The 12,427-nt window shown below is 55.7% G+C and overlaps 1 protein-coding gene across 4 annotated transcripts in view; it reads right to left on the reverse strand.

Moving 5' to 3' along the window:
- Nucleotides 1–12,427, reverse strand: part of SLC6A20 (solute carrier family 6 member 20) — a 36,782-nt gene that overhangs the window by 20,469 nt on the left and 3,886 nt on the right. For 3 of the 4 annotated variants that reach the window (XM_077777102.1, XM_077777105.1, XM_077777104.1), the window contains exons 2-3: nucleotides 2,969–3,109; nucleotides 1,133–1,224 (exon numbers count right to left, since the gene is read on the reverse strand). In XM_077777102.1, the coding sequence (XP_077633228.1) occupies nucleotides 1,133–1,224; nucleotides 2,969–3,109 (233 nt within the window). The remainder of the gene's footprint in view (nucleotides 1–1,132; nucleotides 1,225–2,968; nucleotides 3,110–12,427) is intronic. The other variant, XM_077777106.1, reaches the window with a different exon arrangement.

A 12,427-nucleotide genomic window follows, 5' to 3' on the forward strand; every position in this document is an offset into this window, starting at 1 on the left:
AAGGTCCTAGACAGTCCTAGACAGGAGGCTGGGAAGCCTAATGGGGGGTGGACAGGCTTCAGCCCCTGGGGCCAGGCTGCTGGCATCCAGTCTCACAGCTACTCAGCTCCCCTCCGCCTCCGGGGCACCCACATCACAGGGCTGTGGTGACAGTTCCTACGTGACCACGGAGGAGAGCTCCGGGGGGGATGGGGTGTGGGGGAGACTAAAGGAGAAGCCTGCGGGGCCTGGGAAGGACAGAAAGAATGGATGGTCGAGTGATTTTCAGGAATTGCTGGTCCTCACACTTGAGAGTTAGGAAAACGGGTCTCACTTCTTGAGACCACCTTATTTTCACCTTGGGAAGATGGTCAAATAATCCTGATTTTGTTAGAACGGTAGCATCTTCTGAGTGTAGATGCCACGTTCTGATGACTGACGTCATTCACCAGGCATTCCTTGGGGCGCCCAAGACTCAAGGCTGTGCCCAAGTGCTCCAGAGAGTGGCCCCCACAAGTTGGGGCTATTCCACAGTCCCTGGCCAGCCCTGTCTTGCTTTTGGATCTTGGGGACAGTGTCTGTCCTGTAAAGGTCGGGTTTAGTGGCAAAGGGTGTGGCACCTGCCCAGGGGGCGGTGGGGGGGGAAGCTTCTGCCTGAGATGGAGAAGGCTGTTACGGAGGGCAGTCCCTTCCCATGTTCTGCCATGAGCGTCAGCTATGGCTGTAAATCAGAAGTACATGTTTAAAATGTTTATCTCTGGGAGTGGGCCCTACTGTGCTACAGGGATGCCAATGGTCGTTCCAGAAGACCTTTGGTCTGCAGGGAAACGCAGGGGCTCCGCCTGGAGTCAGGAGGCTGCGAGAGCTGGGAGGGGGAGGGGGAGCCCTCCTGCTGTCTTACTGGGTTGGGGGCTCTCTCCACACATTCTCCCCTGGAGCATCTGGTGGTGCTTAATATTTTAGGGGGTCACATCTTTCAGAGAGTGCGTGACGTAAGCCAGAAACCTGCCCCCCGGAAGCACGCACACACACAGTAGCAGGGTCCTGCGGTGCCAGGCTCAGGAGCCCTCCAGTTGCCGCAGGGGGGTCTGCATCCCGCAGGGGGCGTGGCCTCTCCCTGCCCCGCCCCCCCCGCCCGGCTGCTCTCGCTCACCTGAAAGGAGTGGAAAAGGTACCAGAAGGCCCAGGCGTTGATGATGTTGTAGTACGTGGACAGGAAGAAAGACACCACCACGCTGGCAAGGCCTGTGAGGGGGAGAGGGGCGCTGAGGACCCCCCGGGTCCGCCTGCCCGGTCCCGTCCTGTACGCGGGCCCCCCACTCCCCCCCGCGGGACACACCTTGTGACAGCCCCAGGAGAGCAGACTCTCCTTCTCAGGTGTGTGAGAAGGGCAGCCACGTCCAGGCACCTGCGAGCACCTTGGAAGGGACAGTCTGTTCCTGCAAACTCACTCCCAGGCTTTGCGGACGGGAGGCTGATGCCATTTTTTTGAGACCTAAGTGCCAGGTGCTGTGCTAAGCATCCTTTGTGCTTTACATCTTCCCAGCTATGTTGTCAGGGGGGCATTATCACCTCCACTTCACGGGAGGGAACATCGAGGCACAGACACTGCCCAAGCTCCCCCAGCCGTCAAGTGGCGAAGTTGGATTCGAACTTAGTGTGAGACCGGGCGTCTGGGGGGCTCAGTCGGTTGAGCGCCAACCTCGGCTCAGGTCATGATCTCACAGCTCGTGAGTTCGAGCCCCGCGTCAGGCTCATGCTGACAGCTCAGAGCTGCTTCAGATCCTGTTCTCCCTCTCTTTCTGCCCCTCCCCTACTCACACTGTCTCTCTCTCAAAAATAAATGATAAAAAACATTAAAAAAAAAAGAACTTAGGCGCCACTGCCAAGTGCCACTCTGATGCTAGACGTCACAGGTGCTCCCCCTGTGGCTTACCTGATGTGAGTCACTTGTGCCAAACCCTGCCTTGTGGTGGCCAGGAACAGGGCTATGAGGAAGAGTGTCTCCAGTGGAGGGACAGGTCTGCCCCGACCTGGCCAGCCCACACCGTGGGCACCTCTGCCCATCCCCACCCTCTGGGACATCTCGTGGGTAGTCTGCAGTTGGTTGTGGCAGAAGTATTTACACCTCGGGCATCGGGGAATGCTGCACACAGGCCTCCCCTACCCCCACCCACCCCCGAGCTGGCTGTTAAACATTCACCAGTGCTGCTGCTTGGCACAAACATCTGGTATCTTTCCTATTAGGCAGCAAATGCCACCTCAGAGAAGCCCTCTGTGATTGATTACTTGGGCAGACTGTAAAACCACACACCTCCTTGTTAAAAATTAACAGCCCTTCGAGATGAGGAGGCAGTTTGGGTTTCAAGATGATGTTTGAGGCCACGGACACCGTTCTTGTGCCCCAAGACTAAATCCCATGCCAGTGTATACCCTCCTTGCTCCTGAAACACCGCTCTGCTTCCCTGCCTGTCCAGGGGCAGGAGCGTTGAGCAGAAGAGACCAGGGCCAAATGCTGGCCCAAGTTCCTCCTGCCCACAGGCCGCCCTGGAACATGAGGGTTGTGCAGGGTGGGTTAACCACCGCTGAGAGGTGCCGTGTGCATATACCGTACAGGCGGGCACCCAGCACGTAGTAGGTGCTCACGAGAGGGAGCCATTATTGATCATTAGCAAGGACCAGTTAGTTCCGAGTGGAAGCTGCTGGGACACTGAGTTATGGCTCCTTGGTTGGGCGGCCACTTCCTTTTACAGAAGAGCAAGCTGAGGCTGACAGAGAAGAAGCAATGTGGTGTCAGTTCCCCGGAGGGGGTGCACCCCCCTTCCTTAGCTGACTTTCTGTGGCACCCCCTCCTGGGCTCACTCTTGGGCCCTGCGCTCGCCCCTTGCTCTGGCTGCTCTGCCAACGGGCTCCTACCCACACCCGCTGCGGCCCAGGATCCAGGAGGAGGACTCTCCAGGTAGGTGAGGACTGCAGAGCGCCCACTTACCAACACCACCGAGGTAGGGGCTGATGGTCCTCCAGGCGCCGATGCTGCCCTGCCGCATGCGCTGCCCCACTGCCAGCTCCAGGTACAGGAGGGGCATGCCCTCCACAATAAGCATGATGACGTAGGGCACCAGGAAGCTGCCTGTGGGTGTCCAGAGCCAAGACCAGGCCATCACTGATGAGGTTTCCTCTGGAGCCCACCCGACCTCCGTGCGCACACACACCTTCCCTTCCTTCATTCTGCCTTTCCATCCACCCCTCCGCCCACATTCCCATTCCTCCTCCATCCTTCTGCCTTCACTCTCTTCTGCCTTTTCCACTTCCCCCTCACCCATATGTCATGTATCCATTTTCTTCTATTCACCCATCCATCCAACCACCCGTCCATCCAACCACCCACCCATCTACCTATCCAACCATCCATCCACCCTTATATCCTTTTTATCTTTCTACTTATCCATCTGTCCATTCATCCATTTATCCATGGATGACATGCAGACTTGTCAATTAAAAAGTTCAAATACTTCCATCCTGAGTGATAAATTGCCCCTGTCCCAAGCCCCTTGAGTGTCTCCTTCAATGCTCAGCTGTCCCAGCCCCTCTGCCAGACACCCGATTCCATCTTCTGTTGTAGGAACCAATGCAGAGGCGGGGGAGACCGGGGGTCCTCAACAGACAGAGCCTGGGCCACCATCTCCTTTTATAGAGCGCCTCCATGGTATGTGTCAGACGGCAGCCCTCCGCTTGACGTTTTCTTTTAATGAAGAGTACTATGACACAAATTTAAAGCCCACTGGCTCCAAGGAGCCACCTGCAGATAAGGGCCTGTGTGGATAGTAGGGAGCCGGGGGTGTGGACGGAGCTACGGAAACCCTCCCCACTGCTGGCACCCAGACAGAGGTGGGCAGTGTGCGGGGTGGGCTCTGCACGGGCCTGCCCGAAGCCCTGCCCCTCCTTCCCTGAAGTCCTGCTCATCCCCCACCCCCTGCTCCCCGCTCCTTGGCAGCGAACCCAGGAAAAGGTCCCAGAGGAGAAGAGGGCAGGACTCCTGATTAAACTAAAACCCTGACATTACAGCTGCAGGGATTAAGGGCGGGTTACAGAAGGTTCCAAAAGCGTCCAGGTAAAGAATCAAACATACATGCTTCCGTGAACATCTGATGTTTACAAAACCGCCTCCGTCGTGCGTAGGTGCTGCCCCAGAGCCTGCCTTCCTCCCCCGACCACAACACGCCACTCATGTCACCCTTGAGCAGCCGGACAGCCCTCACTTCATAGGTGCTCAGACACTGGGCCGTGGCCAGGTCCCGGCCCTTCTAAACAGGGCAGTGGGACTGAGGCTGGTGCACGTGTTGCGCTCTTTCCTCGGCACGGAGATCCCAGGAGTGGAGTGGCTGTGCCGGGGCCGAGGCGAGCGGGCAGAGCCGTCCACCTGCCGCTGTGGGGAGACAGGCACGGCCGTGCGCAAGGGACCGTCGGGCCTCACGTGCCCGGCTGCGTCCTCCCTGCTCACACGGGGCCTGTGGCAAGTGCTACCCTCCGCTTCTGGACTCTGCTCTGACGACTGCCGGGCCTGCTCCCTCCCTGCCCTGCAGAGATGTGTTTGGACGTCTTACCAGGTGCTTCTCAGGAGCGAAGAATCCAAGAGGCCGGCTGCTGGGTGGGGGCTCCCACCCACAGAGCCGACAATAAAGGCTGTGTCCGCACCCCCCTACTTGGGGCAACAACTCAGACCCTCAGCGGGTCCCGGAAAGGCTCATTTTCACCCGAGATGTTAAACAGTAACCCCGTGAGGCCCGCAAGGTCCATGGCAGCACCGGGCCGATGGCCCACGGCCCACAGGAAGCTGGGACTCCAAGGCCTGGTGCCCAGGTGGCGGCATGGGGGCTCGCGAGGCCTGCCCATCGGTCATTTCCATTACCCAGCCTCCAACTACCCCGACACACGATCCCAGCAAATTTGCTTGGCGACTATTTTCTTAATATGTGATGTGAGAACAACCGAACCCCCTTTCACAGAAAAAAAAATGAATCTCAACCCCTATCCCCCATTTTATACATCCTCTCCCAAATCTCAAAATGGGTCACAGACCTATATGCACAGCTCAAAACTACAAAACTTCTAGAAGATAGCCCAGGAGAACAGCTCTCTGACCACAGGCTAGGCAAAGATTTCTTGGATACCACATCAAAGGTGCTACCTATGAAAGAAAAGTATTGATGACTTAGATTTCATTTTAAAATTGTGTTCTGTGAAAGGTATGGTTCAGAAAGTGAAAAGGGCAAGCTAAAGACTGGGAGAGACTCTTGTGAAACACGTATCTGGGAAAGACTTAGCATCTAGAATTTATAAAGGACCCTCAAACCTCATCAATGATAAAAAAAAGGAACCCATTCAAAAAAGGTACAAAAGAAGATATGCAAATGGAAATTAGCCCATGAAAAGATGGTCAGCACCAGCGTTTATGAAAATAAGCAAATTCCAACCAAATGAGATGCCACTGCACACCTCTTGGAATGGCTAAAGTAAGAAAGGCTGAAGAAAGAAAAAAAAAAAAAAGAAAGGCTGATAACATTAAGTGCTGGCGAGGAACCATGGGACATACCCGCGCATTGCTAATGGAATGTAAAACGAGAAAGGTTTGGCAGTTTCTTATAAAGCTAAACTCTCACTCACCATACAGCTTGGCAAGTGTACTTCTGTGTGTTTACTCTAGAAAAATGAAAACGTACATTCATATAAAAATCTGTACATGAATGTTTATAGTAGCTCCATTCAGAGTCATCAAAAACCAGAAGCAACTCAATTGTTGTCCATTGGGTGAGCGGAAATAAATTCTGGTACATCCACACAATGAAATACTATTCAGCCAGTGAAAAGGAACAGACTACTAATTTCATGCAATAAGATCAGAGACTCTGAGAAGTATTATGCTGAGTTAAAGATGCCCGATTCAAAAGGCTACCTACTGCACAACTCTATTTATATGCCATTCTAGAAAAGGTGAACCTGTGGGGACAGAAAACAGACCTGCGGCTGTGGGACATTGGGACCGGAAGGCTGACTATAAGGGGTGTTATTTGGTGGTGGTAATACAACCACGCATTCATCAACACTCATAGAGCTGTCCACCGACAAGTGTATTTTTCTGCGGGTACATATATCACAATAATAGAAAAATTAGTTTTGTGATCAGTTTGAAAACGAGTTCACTAACCGACTCTCTTCCCACTGGACTGCTCCCCATGTTCCTTTGATGTAAAACCTCTGAGGGGCAACTGGGTGGCTCAGTTGGTTAAGCGTCTGCCTCTTGGTCTCAGAGTTGTGAGTTCAAGCCCTGTGTTGGGCTCTGTACTAGGCGTGAAGCCTAGTAGAATAGAATAGAATAGAATAGAATAGAATAGAATAGAATAGAATAGAATGATAAAATGATAAAATAAAACCTCTGACACCGCCTTAGCATGAGGAGACCCTATCATCAGGGAGAGGCGGACACAGGCCTTCACTCCCGCATGTCTGGATGGGGCACATTGTGAGAGATCCAATATGGCGGCATGTTCTCTGAAGCTGCTCCTGTGAACAGGTTCCTCTCTCCCGCACCCGCGAATCTGGGCTGCTCCTGGGACCAGCTCGTCCAACAGGATGTGGGGGAAAGGACACCATGGTGGTTCTAGAGTCTGGGTCTCAGGACGCCTTACAGCTGCACCACCACCTCTTGGAGTGAGCGCCCTGAGGCTGCCATATTTGGAACGTGGTCCAGGGGACCCGGGGATGAAAAGCCACAGTGGAGAACTGAGGGCCCATCCAACTCAGCCCCGAGTGCCCACGTGTGAGGGCTTTCCAGCCCAGTCCACCCGCCAGCGGATGCCGCCATGAGAGCCAGGCCCGATGAAGCCGGCAGAGAAACGCCCAGGCACCCGCAGAATGGTGAGGAAGAATTCACCTTTCGCCACTACGCCCCCTTCCCCCTCTCCGTTTTTTTACCCTCTCCACACTTCATCGTGAAGTTCCTAAAAACAAGGACATTCTCTTGCATGATCCCGGGGCAAGGGCCAGAACCGGGAGAGTGACGCGGAAGCAGCACTGTCATTTAACCTACAGACTTCTCTGGAATCCGACCCCCCACCCCACCCCTGCCCTCCCTCCGGTCTCACCATCACACATGGCATCTAAGGTCACATCTCATCAGTCACCTTCAATCCGGAAAAGCCTCTCAGGCTCTCCTTGTCTTTCATGACCTTGACCTGTGGGACAGGACTCGCCAATCGCTCTGTGGAATGTCCCTCGCTTTGGGTTTTGGCAGGAACCCTAAAGCAACCTGGGTCTTTGTCCAGAGGCAGGCGATGCCGCTTCACCCCCTTCCCGGCCAGGTTAACTCTGCTCACTCGGTCAAGATGGGGGTCTGCTGGGTGCCTCTTCGGAAAGTTCCTGTTTGCCCTTTGGAAACGATCACGTGTTTTGCTAGGAGATATTGAGATAAGGTTGCCGTCCCTTGACCGTCAGGCCTCTGCCCTCCAGATTTAGCTGGAATCTTCCCCGGAACAACGTTCTCGCGTCGGTTGCCGAGCGGTGACTTTCTAATTCCATCCTTCCTTCTCAGTCCTCAAGTTTTAGGCTGGTCTCTCATGCAGAGGTAGGTCAGGGCCAGTGGGTGGCCTGGCCCCTGCACGTCTGCATTTCTCTGGGTGAGGGGGTGTTCACAGTCACTGAGGACACTCACATTCCGAGGATACAAAGACAGCTCTGAGCCTAGAGAATTCTTACTCACTGCTGCCTCCCAGCACCTGCCACGATGTCTCAGCTGCAGTCCTTTTTTTAAAAATTTTTTTAAAAAATCTTTATTTCTGAGAGAGAGAGAGAGAGAGACGGAGCATGAGCAGTGGAGGAAGAGAGAGGGAGACACAGAATCCCAAGCAGGCTCCAGGCTNTAAAAATCTTTATTTCTGAGAGAGAGAGAGAGAGAGAGAGACGGAGCATGAGCAGTGGAGGAAGAGAGAGGGAGACACAGAATCCCAAGCAGGCTCCAGGCTCCGAGCTGTCAGCACAGAGCCCGACACGGAGCTTGAACTCACGAACCGAGAGATGATGACCTGAGCCGAAGTCGGACGCTTAACTGACTGAGCCCCCCAGGCGCCCCGCGGCCACGGTCCTCTTGATGCTGGTCTTCTCGAGTCCACTCTACGGCTGCCCCCAACAGCTTGTCAGACTGTGTCGCTCTCTGCCGCCCCGTCCCCTGCCCTCCCACTTGGGCAAACCCTCTTTGGCTTCTCCTCACACCTGGAATAACACCCACGCTCCCGCCCCCGACTCTGAGCGCAGGTCTGGGGGCCTCCCTCACGCCCCCGCAGCCGCGTGGCCCTTCCCGTCGGGCCGGCCTCTGCACGCTTGCCCTTGCTGTTCCCTCAGCCCGGGGTGCTTTCTCCCTTCTCCCGTTTCTCTGCCAAACCTGCCTTCCTCAGAGGGGCCTTCCCGGTGCTCCCTAGTGACGACCATCCCCAGGCCGCGATGGTCCTCCACCTTCTCGCCCCGCCGGGCCTTCCTTCTGAGCAGTAACCCATGTAGACCCCTACTGCGGCGCTAGCTGGCTGCTTGGTGTCAGTCTCCCCTCAGCACAGAGGCTCCCGCTGCCTGCCCTGTGCAGAACGGAGCTGGCAGCGAGCAGGGCACAGGGAGTGTTAGCCGGAGGCGCGACGGAATCCTTCAGGCCTCACCAGAACTTCCACGCGCCTCACTTCCTCCAGGGACCTTGCCAGGTCACCCGAAGCTACGTGGGGTGCCCCCGTCACAGCCCCTGCTCACTGAGCGTCTACTGCTCTCTTCACCCCTACTTCCCTAAACAGCTCCCCAGCGCCGAGATGGGGTCTGCCTGGCTCACAGTTGAATCTCCAGCCTCTAACAGAGGGCCAGATACAGAGTAGGTGCTCAGTGTTTGCTGAATGACTGCTTGATGGTAAGTGGCTCTCTGATGGTGGTTCTACTTGCGTGGGCCACGTGCGAAGCCATTACCAGAGAGAGGTGACAGAGAGGCCTGGTACAGTTCATCATGTTGCTAAAATTTCATCTAAGGTTCCTGTGAACTCTCGCTTTATCTTGTGGCTGTATTAGATAACACGGACGTTGGGCAGGTCGGCAGTGACCTGCGCCTCCCTCAGAAAGGCTGAGCCCTCAGAAGGAAGTCTTTGGATCTATGAGAACACATCGTAGATCAAAACACAAGGGCTGCTCTAAGGCCTCAGGGCAACCGCCTTCCTCTGAAGTCGATTTGCCGTGAGAAACAGAAGAAATTGGTAGAATTCTAGTACCTGATCTCTAAGGGCCAGGAGGACCCTGTGTTTATGGAAGAGCAGCAGGCGATGATGAGGAACATTGGTTTCTAGGAAGAAAACAAATGTATGAAGATGAAAAAAATATGGCAGGTGAATTTAAAGCCAAGGGAGGCAATAAGCAAAAACAAAAAAAAAACAAAAAAAACCCAAAAACCCAAACACACAAACAACAACAAAAAACCCCCACCACCTTTAGAAAATACCTTGTAGCTCAGGGAGAAAGGATGAAGTGGGAAGGACGGGCGACGAGGCCCGGACAGCAGGCCCAAGCTCTCCCTGTAACTCCGGGGAGAACCTAGTAGGACAGAAGGCTGCCGGCACAGCATCCGGAACAGCAACAAGTTCTACCAGAAGCTTCCCTGGCCGTGTTTCTGAAAGGGTTCATGAGTCCCAGGTTAAAAAAAAAAAAAAGAAAAAAAATTAAAGTTTTGTGAGCTATCGTGTCCTACGTGCCAGGGGGGCAGAACTAGCGGGCTCTCTGGAGGTCCGGGGACACAGGTCCCAGGGTTCGAGCCTGGAGGATTCGCCCCACGGAACACCGCGGTCGTTCAGCCCCATCTGCAGCCGAGCGCGTCACACCTGGGCGTCCTTAGCTCGGCCTCCACCTGTGCGAAGTTTAATCATGTCTCCCAGAATCCGAGGGAGAATCGGGCAGGGGGAGGAGAGACGCACCCTGAGAAGGGGACCCCGGGGACAGAGCAGCCTTTTCTAGCAGGAGGGATGCCTGTCCCTCTCCCCAGGGAAGCCCACCCCCCGACGCAGGGATTTCACCGTGTCGGGCAGCCCTGGCAGCCCATTCACAAGGACAAGTTGGCTGAGATCTTGAGTTGGCAGAAAGTACTTACTTCCCAGGAAGGCCTCTGGCGTACCCTCGGTGGGTCAAGGGCTGGCTCGACACGGTTGTAACCAGCAGAGGACATGGAGGAGGGTCCCTGCCTGGCCCCCTCCCCCTTCATGCTAGGAGCCAGCCTAGTCCAAGACACACCTGATGCGAATGTGCTGGACACCTAGACATATAGTTTGCGAGGTGTTCATATAGCATATTGAACACCTAGCCCCTATCTGTGAGATAAGGTTCTGCACTGGAGAATGGGTACGTTAGCTGTCACGTATGTACACGGCATCCCACGGAGCTGTTTGAAGTTCGTGGTTTTGAAGAGTATCGAATGATTTTGGAAAGGAGTGTCAGAGGTGAGGTAAAACCAGCAAAACACTAAATTACATACAAAATATGCTCTTAATTTTTTTAAGGGAAAAAAATAACAGTCAAGGGGTATTGGAATTGGGGGTGATTTGTATTTTTTTTGTATATTTCTCTATTTTCCAAATGTTCTACCATGAATTTGCCCCCAAATCTACCTGATGCGCTCAGACTCCTCATCCAAGGCCTAGATGAAATGCCACCACCACCGGAAGCCTTCCTGGGTTCTCTCGGGCAGTTAGTTCTTCCTCATTTCAGTGAAGCCTCCCAAAGAACCGTCTGCGGAAGCTCTGCTGCCCCATGTGGAAGGGGCACTTTCATGGGGCGGCACCCTCAAGGTGATGACCACCTTTGTCCCTGGCCCGTGGCAGACACTCCAGCAGTACTTGTTGAAGGACTGAAATTAAATTCCTAGGATGTTTCTCTTGGTGAGTGTTTAATTTTCTATGCTCCTTCCTGTTTGGAAAAGGCTAGAAGACGGCCATTCTCGTCCCCGTGCCCAGTTGGATCCCCTGCGGAGCTTTACAACTAACGTTCAGGCCACACGTGAGACCGACTCGATCAGGATCTGCGGCAGGACGGACGTCGGCATGACTCACAGCTCCTGGGTGATGCTAACGTGCAGACGGGGTAGAGCCTTCTCCTCTGGCAGGTGGATGCTGAGTCCTGGCCGAGGGCTCTTCCTCCCCACTGTGGGGGGCGGGGGAGCCGTGTCTGTGCCCATGGTGCTGTGCACAGTAAGACATGGCTTTAGAGTCCCTTTTAACTGAGGGAGGAGGCGGCTTCCTGGAGAGCATGAGCAGCATGGGGGACACCCAGCAGAGGGAGGGCACCAGACATTTGGGGGCGGGGCTAACAGCCACAAGGGCTTCTCTGGGGAGCGGGGGACACTGCAGACCGCAGGTGGCTGGCCAGGCCGCCTCCGGGGCGCAGGGGAAGCCGTGGCTGAGGGTCACAGCCCTGAGTCGGGGCGAGCCCGGGCCTGGGACTCCCCTCTGCAGCAGTCGCTCCTGTTCTGCTTCCATCAGAAGACAAGGCCCCGACGCTGGGGGTCTGGAGAGACCCCCGGCTCGGACGTGCGAGGGGCCTGAGCCCCAGCCGTGCCTCCAGGAGCCCCTCTGCTTCTTTGGACTTGTGCCCCATCTCTAAGTGGCCGCAGGAAGCACGGTGCCTGCAGCTGGGGCCCCGCATGCACTGGCTCTCGGCCCGGAGTCCGGAAACCCCAGCGCGCGCACCAGGCGTGGCTGCTCCGCGGACTCACTGACCACGTGCTCTCACTGCCGGGACCCCGCATCTGGAGCCGCCTTGGGAAACTTCACGTGTTCCATTCCCTACAAGCCCTGAAACCCAGGTCTCCATCCCACACGCGCACACACGTGCTTGCGCACACAGCACCCCCTGTACGGTGAGCAGCAGCGCCTGCCACCTGTCCACCTGCCCGGCCATGCCCTGCGCACGGAGCTGGCGTGACTCAGCTCCCAGGCCGGGCGCGCACACCTCTGCCACCCCCACCTGCCGGGACCTTACGTGGGGAAACGTCCTCGGGACATCAGTGTGAAATCGGCCACCGTGGGAGCATTTACGCTGCGATAATCATCAGATGCCCCACATTAGGTCTTTCTTCTCCCCCCAGCACCCTCCCAGGCAGCTGACCAGCATTCCCCAGCATCCCACTACCTGGTGGTGGCCCCCGGGGGGCACATGAGCAGCCCTGACCTCCGTCCGAGGTGTGCTCCACGGCCCCGCAGTGCCCGTTCCGCTTAGAGGCGCGGGTAGAAAGGCAGATCCTGCCCTTGTCTCACCGCAGACCTGAGTCGGATCTTTAGGGGCAGGGACCACAGACCTGCAGTTTATGGGGCTCCCCAGGCATAGATGCGATGCTCTAAGCACCAGGGAGGAGCTGCGGGGTGGGGCAGGGGAGGGGGGGCTTTGA

The sequence above is a fragment of the Crocuta crocuta genome, unplaced genomic scaffold (genome assembly GCF_008692635.1).
Source record: "Crocuta crocuta isolate KB4526 unplaced genomic scaffold, BGI_CrCroc_1.0 scaffold77, whole genome shotgun sequence".
NCBI lineage: Eukaryota > Metazoa > Chordata > Mammalia > Carnivora > Hyaenidae > Crocuta > Crocuta crocuta.